This window comes from Erythrolamprus reginae, chromosome 12, assembly GCF_031021105.1.
Source record: "Erythrolamprus reginae isolate rEryReg1 chromosome 12, rEryReg1.hap1, whole genome shotgun sequence".
In the NCBI taxonomy this organism is placed as follows: Eukaryota; Metazoa; Chordata; class Lepidosauria; order Squamata; family Dipsadidae; genus Erythrolamprus; species Erythrolamprus reginae.
In genome coordinates this window covers 12,451,182-12,474,872 of record NC_091961.1, presented here as the reverse complement: position 1 = coordinate 12,474,872, position 23,691 = coordinate 12,451,182, and the positions used below count along the sequence as shown (strand labels likewise).

The 23,691-nt window shown below is 38.8% G+C and overlaps 2 protein-coding genes across 2 annotated transcripts; both read left to right on the top strand.

The window, feature by feature from the left end:
* On the top strand, positions 1-11,297 carry LOC139174707 (uncharacterized). The gene is made up of 2 exons (XM_070765220.1): positions 1-91; positions 5,193-11,297. Exon 2 carries the CDS (start codon positions 5,203-5,205, stop codon positions 6,235-6,237), a length of 1,035 nt encoding a protein of 344 aa, XP_070621321.1. The 5' UTR covers positions 1-91; positions 5,193-5,202; the 3' UTR covers positions 6,238-11,297.
* Positions 6,388-11,297, top strand: LOC139174708 (major prion protein homolog). The gene has a single exon (XM_070765221.1). It carries the CDS (start codon positions 6,557-6,559, stop codon positions 7,019-7,021), a length of 465 nt encoding a protein of 154 aa, XP_070621322.1. The 5' UTR covers positions 6,388-6,556; the 3' UTR covers positions 7,022-11,297.
* Positions 11,298-23,691: the final 12,394 nt, after the last annotated feature.

The window sequence follows — 23,691 nt, the reverse complement described above, 5'->3', positions numbered from 1 at the left end:
CGGAGAGTTGTGGATATAAAAAAGAACACAACCAACCTCTTTGAGAAGAAAGAGTCTTCAAAGAGCCTCTCGTCAATTTGTTGACACGAGGGTAAGTAACTTTTCATTGATCCATGACAATTCAATGGATAAATAAATGCACACATGCCAGCCCCATTAGAGAAGCCACGGGTTTCTTATTTAGGTAAAACACCTCTGCCGTCTTTGCTGGGAAGGAGCGTGTTTCCATTCATGTTATACATCTCTCTTAAGGTGATAAACTGCTTGGAAGAACAAAGATGATTTCATGGGATTGAGGTGAATTCCACTTGGAGGACCCTGTGTTCTCCTTACATAATGCAATAGAGGAAAAACAAGAGGCAGTGAAAATTTCAGAAATTTCTATTCAAGGGGCTCTGCAATTAACTGCAATCAAATCAGGCACTTCTGTTAAAAAGTCTTCACAGGTGTCTTTGATCTGGTATATTTTCTTGACTAGCAGCTGCTATATTTGGGAATTTCCCTGCCCAGAGAAGCAGAGACTGTTTTGATAGATAGAGTGAAAGCCGGATGTTCCCACTGGCCCAGCACGGTTACCTGCACTTTGTCTTTTTGATAGAGCAAAACTCCTCTTAAATAAAAAGCAAATGGAGGAAGAAAAAAAATTACAACATTAATAGTAGTTCTGGATGGGATGCAGACATGATTTGTTTGTCTATATTTTTAAAAAAGTTTTTTGTGTATGTGTATTTAGAAACCGTCCTGCCAAGACGGCTCTAAGTGTTAGGGAAGGATTGAGCAACCTCTCGCAATTCATATATGATTCAAAGATGAGACAATGTTGTTTGGGGTTTTTTTGCTTCTGGAACAGAGAATAACAGGCTTGGAAAGAACCTTGGAGATCTTCTGATCTAACCCTACCATGTTCTGTAATAAAAGTTGGCACTCAGTTTGCGATGATTTGGCACAGAGATATGATCAGCAACGGTATTAGGCATTAAACGGATGCCTGCCTTTATCAATAGATCTATAGCTAGTTGTGAAACACTTTGGTACAAATAATGACTTTAAACCAGGAGTGAATTCCAGCAGGTTCTGACAGGTTCTGGAGACCCTGTAGTGGAAATTTTGATTAGTTTGGATAACTTGTAACAGAAATTTTTAGTCATCTGGAAAACCGGCAAATACTCTGGCCCCAGAGCGAGGTGGAAATGGAGATTTTGCAATACCCCTCCCTCAGGAGTGGGGAGGGAATGTGGGTTTTGCAATATCCTTCCCCTGCCACAACCACCAGCCATACCTACCAAGCCACACCTGCCCACCAACCACGCCCACAGAACCAGTAGTAAAAAAAATGGATTTCACCAGTGCTAGATGAACAAAATGACTAACCTGGTGTCATCTAAGGTATGAAGAATAACACAAGTTCTTCAATTATTTTTTTTACTAAAAGAGGCTTACAGCATACAAATGGATGAAAAAAAAAACCCCAGAGGAAGGAGAACAGGCAGACAAAAGTGAGACAAAAGTGAGAAGATACAAATAGGAAAGTGAGATACATTTGCTCTCGTTTATGAATCAACTTGTTGAATGAGATCTTTTTAATTAAGTTGCAAAGACAGACAAAACATACAGTACGTGTAACATTTAGTGGAGCAACAATCGCTCCTCTCAAAGTAGAAGTCATCTTTATATTTGTAATAAGCAAAAAAGAAAAGAAATTAACTCTATCATTGTTTATAAAATACTTAGAAATATTAATTGTAAGATGATAAGTAAAAACACATCTAAAACATTTAAAAATATGTAGAAATTTTAAGATTGTAACTTAAAATGAACTATGAAGAAAAAAAGAGAAATAGTAGAGGAGGAAAGAAGGAGTTTATCTTTATATTGTGAATAATCACTATCTAATACAATATAAATACTAGGTACAATTATATTTAAAGTAGTGTAAAAATAAGGTTATCTCTGTTTCTTTCTATCCCACCAGATATATACCTTTTGCCAAACCTCATAAAATTCTGATTCTTCTTGGTTTTTCAACCTTCTCGTCATCATGTCAAGCTCAGCACATTCTAAAACTTTCTTAAATATGTCTGTTTCTTTTGGGGTCTCAAAGTCTTTCAATTTTTGAGCAAAAGCTATCCTAGCTGCTACTAAAATGTGGATTATTAGATAATATATGTCTTTTTTATATTTCTTATTTGAAATACCTAATTAAAAGAATTCTGGTGTTTTCTTAATTTCTTGCTGGGTTATTTCTTTTAGCCATTTTTCACGAGAAAGCACATACCCTTTGTGTCCTCCTTGCTGTGTCCTGGGGAATAATTTTTAGGGAATTAAGTTGGAACTTTTAGCCAACAACAAACCTTACTACGTGTTTTATTCCATTTATTCCACAAAAGATGTAAAGAAGTTTCAGGATGCTAAGAAGGATGAGAGGAAGAGAGTGCTCTTAATGCTCCCCAAAATTTGGATTTGATAACAAAGAACTCATAGAGCATAGAATAACATGGTTGGAAAGGGCCTTAGAAGCCTTCTAATCCAACCTCTGCATGTGACAGGAGATCCTAAACCATTCCAAACAAATTTCTGTCTAGTCTCTCCTTGTAGACCTCCAGTTTGGATTTCTCTTTAATAATTTTCCACCCATCATTTCTTGTCCTGTCCTCAAGTTGGTCAAGTAGGCTTATGCACCCTGTGATAGTCTCTCAAATAATGGAAGTCTGCTATGACTTCTCTTTTGTTAGACTAGACATCCCTGAATCATATGGCTTTGTATATTAGTTTAACAAACAGTTTAATAGATTAACAGAGTTGGAAGGGACCTTGTAGGTTAGTCCAACCCCCCATTCCAGCAGAAGACCTACAATAGTTCTGACAAATGGGAGAACAATCTCTTCATGAACGTTTCAAGTGAGGAAGTTCCCACAAATTCCAATGGCAACGTCATTTCCATTGGTTGATTATTCTCACTGTCAAAAAATTCCTTGTTATTTCTAGGTTGAATCTCTCCTTGATCAGTTTCTGTCCATTGTTCCTTGTCTGGCCGTCAGGTGCTCTGGAAAATAGCTTGATCCCCTCCTCTCTGTGACAACCTCTCAAACATTGGTATTGGCAAATATTGGTATAGTAGAGGCTATGAACATGTCATGAAAAAAAATCTTTGTCATTGGAGTCCATATTTATTTGAGGAGTGGGAGAAAATACTCTAATATTCTTTCCCCCCTTTCTTCATAGAATTTATAGCAATTCATAGATCTAGGAAGTCACAATGTCATACGGTTTAAGGGTTCTCAAAAGTTGTCTTTTGTGAGCATATAAAATTATATAGCCTTACACTCTTCATTTAGGGTGGCACTTTTCATTTTCCAATTCAGTTACTGAAGTTTAATATTAGAAGATACGATTTCAAAAATCGGGTTAATGTAAACAGAATGAACAGTAAAAATTTCAGAACAGGATGCCAGTACTTATGTTACAATTACATTTATAAAAAAATATAGCTAAATAGCTGCTTTTTTCTACAGCAGCTCTGACTTTCTGGATTGACATTCCTTCACTCTGTATGTTGTGCCATGTCATCAGAATGTTCTTAATTATTTAAATGCTTGCAACATACTTGCCCACATATTTTCTGGGTAAAGGCATCCTGGCCAAAAGTTGCGAAATAAATGTATTACAGTGAAAAAAACATGACTACACTTTAAAAGAAGAAATTATTGATCAAATTGTGCAACATAAAGTGTAACATAACATTCTTTCTTCCATCATTTATATTTCTAATGAAGTAATCATGGGAATGAAACACTGAGATGAGAGGCTTAAAAGAAAACAAACACAGAAAACCCCCCCTCTAAAACTGTTTATCACAACACATTAAAGATTAAGCAAAATAATATTTTTTCCCAAATCTGTTGCACTTCATTTATCATTCTGATCTGTGAATGAGATGTTCTAACCTTAACTCTAACCCTTCCCTCCCCTTTTCCTTTCCCCTTTCCTCCTGTATCGTTGTGTCTTCCAAGAGTACAGAGAGAAGTTTACAAAGGATTATATAAGCTTACTTACATAAAGATAGACACAAGAAGCAAGTATTTAAAACAATGAATTCAGAATTAAAACATACACAGTAAGAAGAAAGTAGCGTAAGTTGTATTAAATTAAAAAATACTGTTCAATGAGCATTCATGCACATGTATGCTATGTATACATATTAGAATACATATGGGAATCTTCTGCAAGATTTTCAGAAGTGATTTGTCCTTGCCTTCCTTTTTATAAGGATAGGTCATCCAGCTGGGTTTGTTTAATCTTGCAGTTTGAACTCTTACATTTCCATTGATTCTTGGGCTGTGGGTAAAAGCATATGTGCTACATTGAAGTAGATGCAAGGATTGGGGTGTAGGAAGCCAGCCTCCCTCCTACAAGAATAAAATATTTAAGAATTAGTCTTACTTGAGCTTTTATTTTTTGTCCAGTTGAATAACTACTTAATCTTTTTAGCAAATTTCATGTGATTCCAGAAGCATATAATTTTCCTGGGTTTGGGATAATTTCCTTATTAAAGCTAATTGGTTAAGGAGACAAGAGGCTCTACAATTTCTCTTGACTGCTCATTCTACAAGCTGTCTGCCACAAATAGTTTTGGGGAAAACACTGGTCTCCTTGGTGTCTATACAGATTCTTAGTTATCCAGATTATGGCTGTCCCAAAGGTGTTTTTTCAAGTCCATCTGCATTTAAAAGACACTCTCTTGAAGACAACAAAGTCCATATTCTCAACAGCAGGGTGGTGGTGGTGATGATGATATGACATCATCTATCTCCAATCTACCAGATTTTATCTCCAATCTACACAACCTTCTTAGAACTTGTACAACAACACATTTTAAGTAGGCTCCACACCAATTTGTACTCCTCAGGAGACCCTGATGACACAGATAAGTCTCCAGCTGGCTTTAATGACTCACTAAAAGAATGTAAATGACCAGCTGTCTGCAACAAGTATAAATCCTTCCATACCTCACCATCCAGTCAGAGCTGAAGAAGCTTCTTGGATGAGAAGTGAAATGTCTTCAAGGAAAAAACCAAAAGTTCAGTCGCCTCTTGAAAAACACTGTTGGGACTGCTCTCTTTGATAAATTTGTATCATTTGTGTCATACATGCATGTCTCTCAAACTTGATGTCTTCCCCATTTTATCTTGCAGAATTGTCGCCATGGGAAAATTCCTGTTGACCTGCTCAATTGTGATTCTCCTCATTTTGCTCCAGACGATTGTCTCCATTAGAGGAGTAAGCATCCCCTTTCGAAATGCAAATAAATTTAGCAGACCCTTTCCCCCAAATAGACCTGTTAACCCAGGTAATCTTTCACTGAAGAAGCCTGCCTACTCAAATCAGGTCAACCCTCCAAAACCACCACCTCCTCCACCTCCTCCACGGGTCAACCCTCAAAACCTAGCACATCTTCAACTATTTCCATCTGAAAAACAAGAAAATCTTCCATCATATTCGTTCAACTTCCCAAATCTACCACCTCCTCCACGGGTCAACCCTCAAAACCTAGCACATCTTCAACTATTTCCATCTGAAAAACAAGAAAATCTTCCATCATATTCGTTCAACTTCCCAAATCTACCACCTCCTCCACGGGTCAACCCTCAAAACCTAGCACATCTTCAACTATTTCCATCTGAAAAACAAGAAAATCTTCCATCATATTCGTTCAACTTCCCAAATCTACCACCTCCTCCACGGGTCAACCCTCAAAACCTAGCACATCTTCAACTATTTCCATCTGAAAAACAAGAAAATCTTCCATCATATTCGTTCAACTTCCCAAATCTACCACCTCCTCCACCTCCTCCACCGGTCAACCCTCAAAACCCAGCATATGCTCCAGGATTTCCATCCATCATTGAAAAACCAGGAAATTTTCTGTCATATTTTCTCAACCTCACAAAACAACCAGCTCCTTCACTTCCTCAATGGGACTACCCTGAAAACCCAGAATATCTTCCACAACATCTGTTCATCCATGAAAAATCAGAAGATCTTCCACCATATTCAGTCAACCTCCCAAACCTACCACCTCTTCAATGGGTCGACTCTGAAAACCCAGCATATCTCCCACCATATTCGTTGATCCCTGAAAAACCAGAAAATCCTCCACCATATTCGTTCGAGCTTCCAAAGCCACCACCTCCTCTAGAATATCCAGTCATCCCTGAAATACCAGGAATTCTTCCATAATATTTGGTCAACCCCCCAAACCCACCGCTTCCTCCACCATATTCAGTCAACCCTCAAAACCCAGCATATCCTCCCAGAAAAACCAGGAAATCTTCCATCATATTCGGTCAAACCCCCAAACCCAGCACATCCATCATGATATCCAGAGAACCCTAAAAATCCTGGGTCTTTCTCACATCAATCATATGATCCCCAAAATCCTCACTGGGGACAGTATAATCCCAAATCTTGGAAACCTAAACTGCCCAAGTTGAAGAATTTGAATGGAGCAGCAACTGAATGGGCAGAAGCTGTTGGAGGCTCCATCCTGGAACATGCCATGTCTAATCTGCATTTTCAATTGAACAACCCGAATGAGGAGTGGTGGTGGTCCCAAAATTGCCATCGTTATTCTGAGCACATTTACTATCCCCAGTACATCCAGCCTGTTCCACAAGACATCTTTGTGAGAGACTGTGTGAACATCACAATGAAAGAATACCTTGAACCCACTGGAAATACAACAAAGGACGAGATGGAAGCCACTGTGTTGAAACATGTGGTGACAGAAATTTTAATCAAGCAGTATCATACTTTCTCCAGTTCTTCAGAAGGAGGCAGTTCTAGACCTGATGATGGCAACCCAGTGGACTCAAAGCCAAAGGGCGATGAAGTGAAATATGTAGTGGGAAAACCTTTTGTAGATGCTGCCATGGAGGACCCTGAGAGCTACAGCTTAGGCAGCCCCATAGCCAAGATGTATTTTTGTTTTAATGACAGTGAGGAAGAACGTTGGCGGAATTAAAACCATCACCCTTTTGCCACCAATTTTACCACCCAAATTCTATCCAGCCAGTTTCAAGAGATGTTTTTCTGAGTGAGTGTGTAGGGGAATATGTCAAGCCCACTGGAAACCAAACTGAAGATGAATTGGAAGCCAGACTAGTGCAACAGGTGGCAAATGAAAAATGCGTGGAGATGTACCCCCGCTTGACTGTTTTCACAATGGCAGGCAGCTACTATAATAATAAACTAGAGAGAGCTACTATAGTGGAGATTAAAAGTGAGTTCAAATATGGAGAAGGAGTAGCTTTGGCTAATAGTCTTGGAAGAGCCAGTGGACACAATCTCCCAAAGAATGCTGTGTCTGAATTGCATTTCTCTTTTGAGAATGCTTTGTTTCTCATTCATCCTTTTGCCATTTCAATCATTACCTTAATCACTCCTTTCCTGATCTTCTAAGGGCTATGGTTCCTAAGTCTCTTCCATGGTTGCTATTAACTTATCTCAAATCTGGAATATTTCTCTATCCAGCAAGAATTTAGTTATGGTTTATGTTGTCTGGACACTGCATCAGATGCAAAGAAATGCAATACATAGGCTATTTGTGAATGAATGTCAATTGCCATCATGAATCAGTCTAAAGTGATTCCTTTTTTGTATTTGTCAAGTCTAAGATGGAGACGGTGGAAAATCCCCCTATTCCTGTAGCCTCAATCCTTTAGTGGACTCTGCTCAGTTTTCAGGAAATATTTTGGCAGTTCACATGATAGTAGAAGTTGTTTTTGAGAAGGAGGGAGGGAAGTAAGGAAGGAAAGAAGGAAAGAGACTCCTGAGATTATTTAAAATGAATATATCAAGATTTGAACAGAAGGTTCCATTCAAACACACTGACTTTCTGAACAATTGGAGTCAAACAACTGAATGTCTTTTGTTTTACTATTTCCTGAACAGCTCTCCTCTAAGTTGACAATTCCACACGTATCAACTATTTTTGCTCTCTCACACCTCAAAAGAGTGGCAGGCAACATTTGATGGCAAGCATGGTTTACAGCATTGCAAACTTGGTGCTGAAAAACCATGCGTCTGGATGGACTGCAATGTTGAGCTGAACACTTTTTTGAAACTGTGATATACCGACATTAGAGTGTTTCCTACTGGTTCCTATCTCGAAGTGGTGAAAAGCTGAATTATCACTTTTCAGCAATTGTGGAGAGGGATGGAGGGGGGGCTGATGGAAGTTGAGGGTTGTAGAAAGAAGACTGGAAATCACTGGTAGTCCTGGAGTTGCTGGGACTCCTGCTTGATAAACTGCTTTAGTGCCTCCTTTGTTTCAATTGTCATCCCTATCCTTCAATATGAGTGAGAGGTTTTGTCCAGTCATTAGTAATTTGTAGACTGAGAATATTGTTTGAAAGCCACATGGTTCCATGTTGTTTTCCATTCTTTGTTTTCCTTAACCTCTAAAAGGTTATTGAATACCTAAGTGGGTTTAAACCAGAGGTCTTCAAACTTGGCAACTTTAAGACTCATGGTCTTCAACTCTCAGAATTCTACAATCAGCTTAGCTGGCTGAGGAATTCTGGGAATTGAAGTCCACACATCTTAAAATTGTCAAGTTTGGGAAGCCCTGGTTTAAACTCTAAATTGTCTACATAGATTCTCAATATCCATGTCATAGTTGGCTGTCCCAAGGTGCTTTCTCCCCTCAAAAGGCAACTGGACTTTTTTTTTTCTTTGAAAACATTTTAGTTCTAATCTAAGGAGGTCCTTGGATGAGAAGCAAAATGTTTTCAAAGAAAAAACCCAAGAAAATCTAGTTGCCTTTTGGAAAAAAAGCACCTTTGAGTTTAAATTCTAATACTATCTTTAATATTCTTTTCTGCCATGCATGGGTGTTCATATTTTATGCACATGCATCCAGTGTGCTAGAAACTTCTGTGCATGCACAGAAGCAAAAAATAGCTTCTGCCTTGTGCACAAGTGAAAAACAAGATGACGCCACTATGCGCCGCTGAGAGAGCTGATTCAGGGGCGGGTGTGCCTAGCGAGGGGTGGGAAATTCCTGCTACTGGTTCTATACAACTAATCTCAATCGGAAGGAACCAATATCTGCTTCATAGTAATGTGTTCTTAAGCAGTTCTTCAACATTCTTGCTTGAGTTCTCCTATTAGCAGCTGTAGTTAATATTGTAAGAATTTGGATCTTGCCTTAATTCAGCTTTAAAAGGTGAGAAAGATAATTTCCAACGGCTTAGAGAGGACTGTAAAAGCACTATGAAGTGGTATATAAGTCTAAATTCTATTGCTAATGCTATAAACGGTCAGAAAGATAATTTCAAGCTAGCTTTAGCATCTATTTTGTTAAGAGCTAAGAAGTTTTGAAGTTACTGTATTTTTCGGATTATGAAATGCACCTTACTTTTGGGGGAGGAAAATAGGGGGGGAAATCTACCAGGTATTCATCGGGCTAGCATTGTTAGTCTTGTCAGTTTCAGCACATTATTTTATCCCTTGCTTAGAGCTGAAAAAAATCTTCGGAGGGAGTAGCAATGAAAACAAGCCTGCAAAGACGTAGGGCTGGGAAAAAACCTTATTCCAAGTAGCAATGAAAACAAAGCTACAAGCTGGGAAGATCGTTAGCACCTCACTAGCGCTAAGGAAAAGAGCTTCAAAAAACTACATTCAGAGTATAAGAGACACCAAATGTTCAGCCTCTTTTTTGGGGGGGAGGTGCATCTTATACTCCGAAAAATACAGTAACTTGGATATAATATAGTATTTCTTTTTCTGTTTAATTTTCCCTCTTTTTGTAAAGTTTTTTTTCTCCACAATTTCCATATATACATGCATATACAGTGGGGAATATTGTTCCGGTAGCAGAAATGGAGCTGTGCTGCACGTGCAGCTCCATTACCGACCACCGTGCACACACCGTGCTCTGGTTGCATTGCCTGCTCTCTGTCCTCACCATGACTTGCTCGGGGCAGCATTGCTGCACCAAGAGATTCCTGTGGTGCGAGAGAGCATAGAGCAGGCTGCGTGGCAGGAGCTCGGGGCTGCCGGGCCTGCAGACCGCATGTTATCTTCTTGGTGCAGCCCCTTTGCAAGCAAGGTGGAGGAGGCCCCAAAAGTTAAGGAGCACACCAGGCAGGGTGGGGAGGAGGTGCCAGCAGGGTAGCTGCTACAAGCGGTGTGTGGGGGGGTTACAAGCAGGGTAGCTGCTGGAGAGGCAGGGTGGGAGGGCTGCAGTGGTGGAGCAGGTCACTTATCTTATTTTCAGCCTTTTTTCCTTCTGCGCATGCGCGGAAGTAAAAAAAGCTGAAAATGGACAATATCTCACGTGTGCAAGATTTGGCTTTTGCGCATGAGAGCGTGCACACACGCCGGGAACAAGCAAGCATGGTCACTGGGAGCGTGCTTAAATATATTTCAGTAACAAACATACTTATACATTTTATTTAAAATATATCAGTAACAAACATACTTATACATTTTTATCCAATCAGTCATAATTGAACATCCTATTTTGCACCTATTTTATGGTGTTATTTATCAGTCTGTTTTCTTCATTTCTTTATACTCCCCTCCCTCTATCTCCATCTCCTCATCTACCTTCTTACTCCTTCTCTCCCTCTTCCTACTTCCCTCCACTCCTCTTCTCCCTTCACCTTTCTACTTCCTCTTTCTCCCTTTTCCCCTTTCCCTGAGTGATTCTTATCCTAATTCATCTTATAGTTAACAGACTGATAACATATTCCTGCACATCTTTAAGCTATCGCTATCTCTTCAAAAATCATAATTTTTATATCATTTCTATTCATTTATCTCTTTATTCTAGGTATATACTGTTGGTCTAATGATGCCTCCTTAAAATATAATTTTGTCACCTGGGTCTCACACCATTTATTCTCCATTTTCTTCTTTTTTATTCATTCTGATTTAATTTCTATATATATTCATTTATACTCATTTTCTAGTTCTCAAGTTTACCCATACATTATAAAATTCTGTGTCTTCCTTATCTTTAATTTTCATTGTCAGTCTATTCATCTGTGCACAGTCCAAAAATTTCTTGAGTACTTCTCCTTCAGATGGGATTTTGGCTGCTTTCTATTTTTATGCAAATGCAATTGTAGCTGCTGTCACCACATGCACGATTAAGTATGTATCTTCTTTATTAAATTTCTCATTTGTTATCTAAGGAATGCTGATTACGCTGACTTTGGCGCCTTTGCTGGACATTGTTTATGTTTAGCTCTGAAGAGAAAAATAAATCTTTTTTCCTTGCTATTTTAAAATCTGCTTTTCATTATGTGTGTTTATCAATAAAGAGTTTGATTTTGTCATAAAATAATGGATTTTTGGGTCAGTGGGTTCACTCTGAGGGCCGTGCACAGAACACAGATGATTCATTCCACTTAATAACAAAGCTGGACCCATTTGGATCCAGAATCTTGGATTTTATATACACAAGTAATATACTTGTATTGCTAGGAATAATTTAACATAGTACAAATGTTTATTTCTCATATTTTTTAACTTTATATCAAACATTTAATTTAAAAAAATTGCAAATACAAATGAAGCCCATGCATAGTTACAGAGTTACAAAGTATCCCAATGACAACTGATATGTCACTTCAAAATCCAACATTCCCAATTTAGGTTTTTTTTTTAAAGAACAATGTTTAAAGCTGGCCTTTAATCGCCTGATATACTCAGTAGGTGAAGACCATATATCATTATATTTTTACTGTACTTACAATTTTATATCTGGTACAAACACAGTGTCAATCATCAAATCAATTGAAATACATCAAACTTTTTTTAAAAGTACCCTTTATAACCACTGTCAGCTGAAAGCATTAAGACATACAAAATTATTATAGCCCAAAGCACAATTTTCAATTAGGTCTTAAAATTAAATGACTATGGCATCTTCAAACTTCAAGCTGAATTCCAGTAGTTAGTGTGTTTCTAGCAGGGGTGAATTCCCAAACCAGATCAGTCGGTGCTGGTCCATGGGTGCCGCCATATTTTTTAAATTGGTTTTTTTTATTTTTTTCCTTCTGCGCATGTGCAGAAACTGGATTGCCATTTTGTTTTCGGCGGGGATTCAAAAATTTTAGGGGGCGGGGTTTTGCACTGTGCATGCGTATCCACATAGCGGGGGAGGAAGTGAACTGGAAGTGAGGTAAGTTAAAACCCACCCCTGGTTTCTACCAGTAATATTTCTCAGCTTTGCTGAATACAATGAAGAAATAAAAAACACAAACATTTGGTAAAATATTTGATTTTAAAAACAACAAGAAGGCCATGTCAGCTTTTGCATCCTAAACCTCAAGGGACTAAATAAAACAGTAAGAAAGTAAAGCAAAGTTTGGGAAGAGTAAAGTGTTTGTAGCAATCTTGTTTAAAGAATAATTCTAACATAGTGCCTCAGTAGGCCAAATCTGGTTCAGCAAAATCAGTTCCCAATCTCAACATTAGGCTCTTGATATCAAAGTTCATGAATTTCTTATTCTGGCCTGTAGTTGAAGACAAAGGGGATCAATCCCTCTTGCTTAATAGACTGGAGAACCATTTGACCAGAATTATATAAGGCCATCATGGTGAACCTATGGCACGTGTGCCACAACTGGCACACAGAGCCCTTTCTGCAGGCATGTGAGCTGCTGGCCACATCAGCTCTATTCTGCATAGACTCACTCATGCCTCCCACCAGACAGATGATTTTTGGGATGGGGAGCATGAGTGACGTATGCACGGGGGGTAAGGGGGAGCACAGAAGTAGGAGGTTTTGGTCCCAGGTGGCTACAGGTATTTCAGTTAGTTTTAATCAAAATGCAGTTAAAATGCTACACAAGGTATCGAGAATGTATAAACACACATACAACAGGAACAGGAAGTGTCTCACAGGAGCAAATGGAGGTAAATCCTAGAGAGACAGGAAATACATCACAAAAAAATGGAGATAAATGCCAAAGAGAAATAAAGCTGCAGACAAGACTGACATAACACCTATAATAGTAGAGAGGCCTGCTAAGTACAAAACCTATGGCCTGTTTTTGGTCCCAGGCGCTATGCTAGGCCCCAAACGGGGAGCAGGGGAAGTCAAGTGTATGTGTATGTGATTTGTGCATGCATAGGGGGTGCATTATGGGTGTTAGCATATGCACACGCTCTTGCATATGCATGTGCATGCACATGCCTTTGGCACATGACAAGAAAAATGTTAGTAATCCCTTGACTAGATGACCAACAAGATCTTTTCCAACTCTGTTAGTCTGTAAGGTCTGAGTTAGTCTCATCTTGGGCACAAAGCCAGGTTGATGACCTTGGACCAGTCATAGTCTCTCAACCTCCGGAAAGAGGCAATGGCAAACCACTGCTGAAAAACCTGCACAAGAAAACTCCTGTTGCCAGGATTAAAAAAAAAGCACCCTCTGCTCAGAGACACAATGATGGATGGTCCAACTTCCTGCTGTAGAAAGTTAGCACCTACCCGACTCCTAGAGCAGTGTTTCCCAACCTTTTCGGAGCCGCGGCACATTTTTCATCATTTATTCATTATTTATTTATTATTTAGATTTGTATGCCGCCCCTCTCCGCAGACTCAGGGCTCATGGCCCGTTTTTGGTCCCGGGAAGTGTGCTAAGCCCAAAATGGGGAGCAGGGGAAGTCCTATACGCATGCACAGGGGTTGGGGGGTATTGTGCAGACAGAATAGTGCACCCTAGTGCTGGCAAAGCATGCTAGATATATGTGACATTCTGTATTAAGCTCTCTGGCCTGTATAATCCTTGTCTACGTGACATTCCATAAATGCACATTAAAAGAAAATATCTAAAGAAAAAAATACCCAAAAATGCTTTCCAATAACAATCAAGGGGGGGGGGGGAAGCCGAATAGCATCTCAAAATATTGCCAAATTAACCAAATTATTAAACCTAATTAAAAATAATTCCTTTATAAAGGAATTATGAAAGGAAAAAGTAAAAGACATAAAATTAAAGGTAAACAAAAAAGAATTTTAAAAAGGGAAATTGTGAAAAAATAGAGAAAACCCAAGTAGTGAGAAAAAGAAGAAAAAAGAAGACCAAACACAAAAGGGAAGAAAGAGAAAGAAAAGGGATCTTTCCTCTTCTTCTTACCAACAACCCAAATAAATCAACATAACACCATCAAAACATACAAAACTTTAAGGTTCAGCCATGCAGCACTAAAATCCTCCAACCCACTCTAAGCCAAAAGACCTAGATCTTGCAACAAATAAATTCTTCCTAACCTTCTGCATTGTCTATAATCTGTGACATCATCTTACCCTACTCTAATTTTATCGCTGGGTATCCAGCAGAATCCTCATGCCCTATTTCTAAATATACTGCTGCATACCCAGTGGAATCATCATGTCCTATTCTAAATGTATCACTGTAAACCCAGTATAATCCACATGCCCTATTTCTTAGAAAAAAGAGAACAACAAAAAAAGAAAAAAGAAAAAAATCCCGTTAACCCATTGGAATCAACTTCTAGGAAAGTTGCTGCATACCCAGCTGAATCTTATGCCCTACTCTAATTTTATCGCTGCATACCCAGCAGAATCATCATGTCCTACTCTAAATATATTGAACCCAATGGATAAAAAAAGAAATTCTTCTTCCTTAGTCCAAGTTAAATTATAATCTTACATAAAATAATAATATCCTCATAGTACATCTTTTTAAATTAAAGTTTGTATCTTCTATTATTCCATAAGTTCTATTTTCAATGGTTACCACTGAGATAGTTTCTCTTTTTTTAAAAGAAGCATAATCAAAGAAAATCTTCCTTAACTTCAGTTTTCATAATTCTTGTAGTTCTAATTCAATACATTCAGTATCATACTCCAGTTTCTGTATATTTATGTATCATAATTCAGTTCATTACTCATCCTCGATTAATTCCATTATTAATTCATAATCCTTAGTTATTCCCTATTTAATATTCATAATAAGATCTTATTAACAGTGCCTTTCATTCCAGTTAATATCCTCTTTAATTTCCCCCCAGCGCTACCTCTAGACCGCCCCTGTCCTAATAAATAAAACAGTAAAATTATACACTTCATTAATATTAATCATCCCTTAAAAATCATAAGCCATTTTCAATTTTATTTTTCCATTCTTTCCCTATTTCAAAATTTATATTTAAAATTTTACCCAAAAAGTAATTTTAGAAATAGAAAAATATCTCAATTGAACATTATATGCAACATATGTAACTTTTTTCACTTTAAGTAATTCCCTTTTCATTAAAGAATTTTAACTCCAACCCGAAATCCATTCCCTTTGACATTATAATTTTTTTTGTAGTTAAAACCAATTAAAAATTAAATTAATTATCATCTTTACCTCATTGCCTCTTTATATGATTACATCTTTTTATACATTTTTAATTCAATGAAAACAAGCCTGTAAAATTTTAGAGCTAGGAAAAAATTTGTGACATTCTGTGTTAAGCTCTCTGGCCTGTATAATTCTTGTCTTCGTGACATTCCATACACCCCACCTGCTTCCTTTTCAGTTGCAAACAGCTCTGGAGGAGACCTCCATAAAGCATGTAGGCAATGCTTTAAGCTACAACATCAATTGATCGTTCACTGTCCACGAGGCAAACATGAGGCAAACCATGCTTTAAAATATCCAATAAGATCCAATGAGATGTAACCTGATGACTAATGCTACTGAGGACAATAAAAGGGGTTGCAAGGCCTTGTCCAGGACAGGATTGCCTTCCCCAGAAGATGATGCTTGCCTCCTTCCTCACTTAATGTCAACATCTGGTGACCCCAACGTGATCCCTGCCCCCCACCCCAATTCGGCTGGACTATGCAAATTTTAGTCCAATACTTTTGGAGAATCCCAGAGTGAGGTTTCTTCTGCTATCAAGCAACAACAATACATCATGTTTAAAAACTGATGTGCATACCAATTGTGCATGGGCTGGGACTTCTATCCTGATGGGTGTCAATTATTCATTTTCTTGTAGAGTCAGATGACAGAATCCTAATATATTTCCTTGTGATTTTCTACATATAATAGGTCTATAATAAAGTTCACTTACTGGCATTCAGAGACATACATACATGCCTAGGCATCCACACACAAACTTTCATAGCCAATGTAACCTTTCCTGGCCATAGGTTCTTTCTCTGACAAAAGGCAATAGGCTACTTGTTAGGCACGAGGCAGGCTGTAGGCCACACAGTTAACTTCTCTAACGTCTTTCAGTTTCTCCTGCTTCCTATCAAATACTGCATAATAATAATGATTATTATTTATTATTATTATTTATTGGATTTGTATGCCGCCCCTCTCCGCAGACTTGGGGCGGCTAACAACAAGGATAAAAAGAACAACATGTAATAATCCAATTTAATAAAAAACCCTTATTATAAAAACCAAACATACATACAAACATACCATGCATAACTTGTAATGGCCTAGGGGAAGGAATATCTTAACTCCCCCATGCCTGGCGATAAAGGTGGGTCTTGAGTAATTTGCGAAGACAAGGAGGGTGGGGGCCGTTCTAATCTCTGCGGGGAGTTGATTCCAGAGGGCCGGGGCCGCCACAGAGAAGGCTCTTTCCCTGGGGCCCACCAAATGACATTGTTTGGTCGACGGGAGCCGGAGAAGGCCAACTCTGTGGGACCTTATCGGCCGCTGGGATTTGTGCGGTAGAAGGCGGTTCCGGAGGTATTCTGGCCCCATGCCATTTAGGGCTTTAAAGGTCATTACCAACACTTTGAATTGTGACCGGAAACCGATCGGCAGCCAGTGCAGGCCGCGGAGTGTTGCAGAAACGTGGGCGAATCTAGGAAGCCCCATAATGGCTCTCGCAGCTGCATTCTGCACGATCTGAAGTTTCCGAACACTTTTCAAAGGTAGCCCCATGTAGAGAGCGTTGCAGTTATCGAACCTCGAGGTGATGAGGGCATGAGTGACTGTGAGCAATGACTCCCTGTCCAAATAGGGCCACAACTGGTGCACCAGGCGAACCTGGGCAAATGCCCTCCTCGCCACAGCCGAAAGATGATGTTCCAATGTCAGCTGTGGATCGAGGAGGATGCCCAAGTTGCACACCCTCTCTGAGGGGGTCAATAGTCCCTCCCCAGGGTAATGGACGGACAGATGGAATTGTCCTTGGGAGGCAAGATCCACAGCCACTCCGTCTTGTCTGGGTTGAGTTTGAGTTTGTTGCAGTTAACAGAAAGAAAACTTGATAAGTTTGCCAACTGCCAGCAGGGACAGGAGGCGGATTACATATATTGTGAAGGCTGTAATTAAAGATAATAAAGTTGATATGGTGGTGCATCTTGGCACAAAATGATTTGTCCCAGGGAAATGTTAACCGAGTAAAAAGAGATTTTCAATGTCTTAGTGTGGAGCTGGCCAGAATCACTGATTCAGTGACTTTCTCAGAAGTGTTACGTGTTTGTGATCAGAAGGATTGCAGAGTTTAATGGTTAAGGCAGTGGTGTAAAGCTGAAGGTTATGGATATATTAGTCATGATGTTAGTAGGTGGTTAATAGGGAGTTGTTTAAGAGGGATGGTTTGCATCCATCATACAGAGGTACCAAGGTGCTTGGTGAGGAGTTCAGATCTTTTTTGGACAGGCATTTAAACTAGGTAAAGGGGACAGAGATGTGACCGATGTGGATGATTTCTGGAAAGATTAGAAGTAACGTGATATTTATTATTTTACTGAAAGAGAAGTAGATGCTTGGAACAAACTTGTAAAATAATATTTTCTCACATTGCTTCTGATCTTTCCCCCAACTAACCTCAGATTGTGCCCCCTTGTTCTTGTGTTCACTTTCCTATTAAAAACACTTCTCTCCTGAACTTTATTTATTATTTATTTTATTTATTTATTATTTGGATTTGTATGCCGCCCCTCTCCGAAGAGGGGCCCTTTCTGTCCACCAGACTATCTTTCCTGATAAATTTTATGCTGAAGACCTTCCACCATTTTTGTAGCCCATCTTTGGACCTGTTCAGTTTTATAAATATCTTTTTGTAGGTGAGATCTCCAGAACTGAACACAGTATTCCAAATGTGGTCTCACCAGTGCTCTATACAGCAGGATCACAATCTCCCTCTTCCTGCTTGTTATGCCTACTTGCTTTCCCTAACACCTGACCGCACTGTTCACCCACTGTTCAGAAATCACTGCCCCTAAATCCTCCTCTTCTGAAGTTTTTGCTAACACAGAACTGCCAATACAATATTCAGATTAGGGATTCCTTTTCCACAAGTGAATTATTTTACATTTGAAAACATTAAACTGCAGTTTCCATTGCTTTGACCACTTATCTAGTAAAGCTAAATCATTTGCCATATTACAGATGCCTCCAGGGATATCAACCCTATTGCACACTTTAAAGTCATCAGCAAATAGGAAAACCTTCCCTTACCAAACCTTCCCCTATGTCATGTTAAAAACAAACATATTAAAAAGAATAGGACCCAGAACAGACCCTTGTGGCACACCGCTTGTAACCAGTCTCTGCTCAAAATACTCGCCATTAATAACAACCCTCTGATATCTGCGCTTCAGCCAATCCACGGAATTATCCAGGTATTAAGTCCAATCTTCACTAACCTATCTATCAGCTCTTTATGTGGAACCGTATCAAAGCTTTGCAGAAGTCCAGATAGGCAATATCCACAGCACCACCATCATCCAACACCTTTGTGAAATAGTCAAAGAAATCAATGAGATTTATCTGGCATGATTTGCCTTCAGTAAAGCCATGCTGGTTTGGGTCCAATAAGTTATTGGTTTTTAGATGCTGATTTATCCTCTTTTTGAGTAGAGTCTCCATAACTATAAATGATGTAAAGCTAACTAGCCTGTAGTTACCAGCTTCTTCTCTACTGCCCTTCTTGTGGATAGGCACAACACTGGCCATTCTCCAATCATCAGAAACACCTGCTGTTAAAAGGGATTGGCTAAACAAAACAGTCAGGGGGGTAGCAATCACAGATCTGAGTTCTTTAAGAACTCTGGGGTGGATGCCATCTGGACCCATTGCCTTATTTGTCTTTAATCATTCAAGTTCTTCTAAGACGTTGGTCGCTGAAATGGCAAATGGTAAAGAAATGGTAAAATGGGTGGTGGTGGAGGCAAGGGAATGGCACTTCTAAATTCTGCAGTTGTTCACAGGTTCTGTAGCTAGGATTTGGGCCAGGTCCTTATACTTTTAAAAGCTTGTAAATAAAATTGCTTTGATTTGACACTTTGGGTATAATTCATTCCTTTTCCTGTTTAATACAAGATTGGGATAAATAAATACCTGGGCCACACCGGGTAATCAGCTAGTTTTGAATAAATAAGTAGCACAAAAGCTAATTAGAATTTTAGAGAGGAATGGAAAGAAGGAATGCTGTCAGTAAATGATAAATAATGGTTATCTCATTCCAATTCCTTCCAGATTTACAACTGTCCCTGCTGTCTGGAGAGTTTGGAATACAGAAGAGGTGGGCTGCTGCCCGGACCGGGGGGAGGACACAGTAGGATGTTGAAAGAAAATGCATGGCATCTTATTTATTTATTTATTTATTCATTCATTCATTCAATTTTTATGCCACCTTTCTCCTTAGACTAAGGGCGGCTTACAACATGTTAGCAATAGCGCTTCTTAACAGACCCAGCATATTGCCCCCACAATCCGGGTCCTCATTTTACCCACCTTGGAAGGATGGAAGGCTGAGTCAACTTTGAGCCGGTGATGAGATTTGAACCGCTGACTTACAGATCTACAGTCAGCTTCAGTGGCCTGCAGTACAGCATAAGCCACACCCACAGTGTGGTAGCAAAAATTTTGGTAGCCCTTCACTGGAATACAGTATTACAGGTTGTATCATGGGACCTGGAAAAGAAGGCATGTAGGTAGTCCTCGGGTTATGACCACAATTGAGTACAAAATGTCTGTTAAACAAGACATAGAAACATAGAAGATTGACGGCAGAAAAAGACCTCACAGTCCATCTAGTCTGCCCTTGTACTATTTCTTGTATTTTATCTTAGGATGGATATACAGTAAGCCCTCACCTATTGCTGGTGTTACGTTCCAGACCCGGCCGCGATAGGTGAAATCCGCGATGGGGAATTTATCGACTGATAGTACTTATTTAAGTATTTATATTGTAATTGTTTGGTACGTTTTCATTGTTTTAAGTGTTTATAAACCCTTCCCACACAGTATTTATTTTAGATACAGTATTTAAATACAGTATTTACAATTTTAGATATTTTTTTTTTGGAAAAACCTGCCGATCGAGTTCCGCGGGCTGTTTAAATCTGCCGATCAACTTCCTCAGAAACCCGCGAACCAACGAAGATCCGGGAATGATTTTCCTCATTAATATTTCTTGAAAACCCGCGATGAAGTGAAGCCGCAGTAGGTGAAGCGCGATATAGCGAGGGACTACTGTATGTTTACCCCAGGCATGTTTAAATTCAGTTACTGTGGATTTACCGACCACGTCTGCTGGAAGTTTGTTCCAAGCATCTACTTGGTCTTTCAGTAAAATAATATTTTCTCACATTACTTGTAATCTTTCCCCCAACTAACCTCAGATTGTTGTTCTTGTGTTCCTTTTCCTATTGAAAACACTTCCCTGCCGAACCTTATTTAACCCTTTAACATATTTAAATGTTTCGATCATGTCCCCCCTTTCCCTTCTGTCCTCCAGACTATTCAGATTAAGTTCATTAAGTCTTTCCTGATATGTTTTATGCTTAAGACCTTCCACCATTTTTGTAGCCTGTAGCTGTTCAATTTTATCAATATCTTTTTGTAGATGAGGTCTCCAGAACTGAGCACAGTATTCCAAATGTGGTCTCACCAGTGCTCTTTACAGCAGGATCAATCTCTCTCTCTTCCTGCTTGTTATACCTCTAGCTATGCAGCCAAGCATTCTACTTGCTTAACTTACCACCTGACTGCACTGTTCACCCATTTTGAGACTTTCAGAAATCACTACCCCTAAATCCTTCTCTTCGGAAGTTTTTGCTAGCACAGAACTGCCAATACAATACAGTTGTTAAAATGAGTCCTTGCCATTTCACATCTTTTCTTGCCACAGTTGTTAAGTGGATCAGTGCTGTTGTTAAATTAACAACATGGTTGTTAATTGAATTTGGCTTCCCCATTGCATGTCAAAAGATTGCAAAAGGTGATCACATGACTCCAGGGCACTACAACCATCATAAATATCAGTCAGTTTTGACCACATGTTCATGGGGATGCTGCAATGATCATAAGTAAGAAAAACAGTCATAAATCATTTCTTTCCGTGTCATTGTAACTTCGAATGGTCACTGTACAAATGGTTGTAAATCAAGGCCTACCTGTATTAAAACTATTTGAGAACTGTGTAAGAGCCTGCTGTACCTCAAGGTGAGGAACCTGTGGTCTTCAAGATGTTAATGATTATAATTTCCAATTTCCCTATGCCCAACCATAAGGGTATAGATGTCAAGTTGATCTTGTGAAAAGTAGTTGAAGTTAGGCAGAAACACTTTACAACACATTTTCCCCATGCTTTCATTAACTCACAACTCTACTCACAACCATTCAAGTGTTGCAGCTGCTTATGATATTTCAGCCTTAACCTGGTGTTACAAGTTTAGGGCCGAATTTCATTCCTTCTAATTGTATCTTAATAAATCTCCAGTTCACATTGTCAAACACTTTTTTTGCATCAAGAAAAACCAATGCCATCTGCTTTCCCGGGTTGTTTTCATAGTATTCGAGTGTATTGTTCTCAAGTTATTTCTGACCTGTCTTTGAGGTAAAAGCCCGCTTTGGTCTTGGTGTATTATTTGATCTAGTTTTTTAAATCCTTGTTGCAAATATTGTGATAAATATTTTGTAGTCAGTATAGTTTTGAATTTTTTCCTTATCTTTATCTGTCTTAGGGATCAATGTTATTCAAGCCTCAGACCATGACGGTGGCAATTTCACCTGATGGACTATTTCATTAAATATTTCTAACATATTTGTTTCCATTATATTTATTTCTTGCTTAAAGAATTCAACCGGTATACCGGACCTTCTTTTATTGTTGCTTGTAATTCAGTGATTGTTATCAGTCTATTTAAGGTTTGTTTTTCTTCAATGTGTTGCTTCATATTTACAGATTTTATAAAGTCTCTTATTTTATTATTTATTTTTATTTATTATTTAGATTTGTATGCCGCCCCTCTCCGTGAACTCTCCGTGAATTTTACCCTCTTCTACCTCTTCATGTGTGTATAATTTCTTAAAGAATTCCCATTCTATTCCCCCCCCCCCCGTTCTTTATTGTGTTATATGATACCCGATTTATCTTCTACTTTTCTATAATTATCCTTTCTCAATTTGTGTGCCAACCAGCGACCGGGTTTATTTCCTTGCTCAATTTTTTTTTGCTTAGCTAATTTTATTTGTTCTGCAAATTCCTTTTGCTCAATTAAAGTAATCTTATGTCTAATATGTTGTCTCTTTACGGTGTGAGTTAGAATAGCATGTGCATTGTTGCACTGTTTTATGTTTCTCCCTCCAAACATCTTTTAAGCCTAATTCATCACACATTTCCCAGGAGGGCTTGGGCAACTTGTTTTTATTTTTCATTGCTGAGAGAATTTAGATTTGGATATGAAACATAATGTTTTCTGGGAATGCTTTCAACATGTAAAGCAATATGATAATTTGTAAAAGGGCATTTTGCCAACAGGTTCCTCAGCTACCCAAACACAACCAACACAAATTAGAAGTGCGCCTAGATGGTGGCAAAGATAGGATCACATAGTACAAATGCCCCCAAAATTCTCCCACAGCTTCTCATCTCTTTCTTGTAAAGTGAATCACTGGACTTCTGAAGTGAATCAAACAGTCCTTAAACAAATCTGGCTTTCCTCATTAATTTTGCTTGTTGGAAACTAATTGGGAAGGTACATGCTGGTTGCCAAGTATCCAGATTTTGCTGCAATGGTTTTAAATGCAATGACCATTTGTAAGCCATTGCAAATTCAGTCATTAAACAAAGAGTTGTAAGTCAAGGACTATCTATACAGAGCAAATAGATTAATTCAATAACCAGAGGGCGCTCATCCACCCCTCGGCCTCTCCTTTGTGGGGTGCCACAGGGGTTTGTCCTCTCCCCCTACTATTTAACATTTACATGAAACCATTGGGTGAGATCATTTGACAGCATGGGTGAGGGATCATCAGTATTTTGATGATATCCAGTTATATATCTCCACCCCCATGCTAATTCAGTGAAATTGTCTCTTTGTACATAGTTTATTTGTGTATAACATTTCTTTTTGACTTGATGAGAGGATGTCGGCCACATGGAGTCTGTTGGTTTCCACTTGATGATGGTCGCGTCATGTATCAGGTAGGACCCTCTCTTCCTTTTCTTGAAACTTAAAGCCAGAGCCTAGAAATACTGTCAAAGGTCTTGTAGTGAATGGAAAACTCTCATTCATTTCTATTTACTGTGTCAAACTCAGAAGCAAGTCTGCAAGTCTTGGCTACATGCCCCAAACTGTTAAAAGTTTCCTCCCTTTCTAGGAACAGCCCCATAGAATGTGTCATTCTTAAAAATCTATTTAATAGAACACAGGATTGGTTCAGAGGCAGTTCTCAAGTT

Coding starts and splice junctions, on each gene's coding strand:
- LOC139174708 (XM_070765221.1), top strand. CDS start 6,557: ATGTCTAATCTGCATTTTCAATTGAACAACCCGAATGAGGAGTGGTGG.
- LOC139174707 (XM_070765220.1), top strand. CDS start 5,203: ATGGGAAAATTCCTGTTGACCTGCTCAATTGTGATTCTCCTCATTTTG.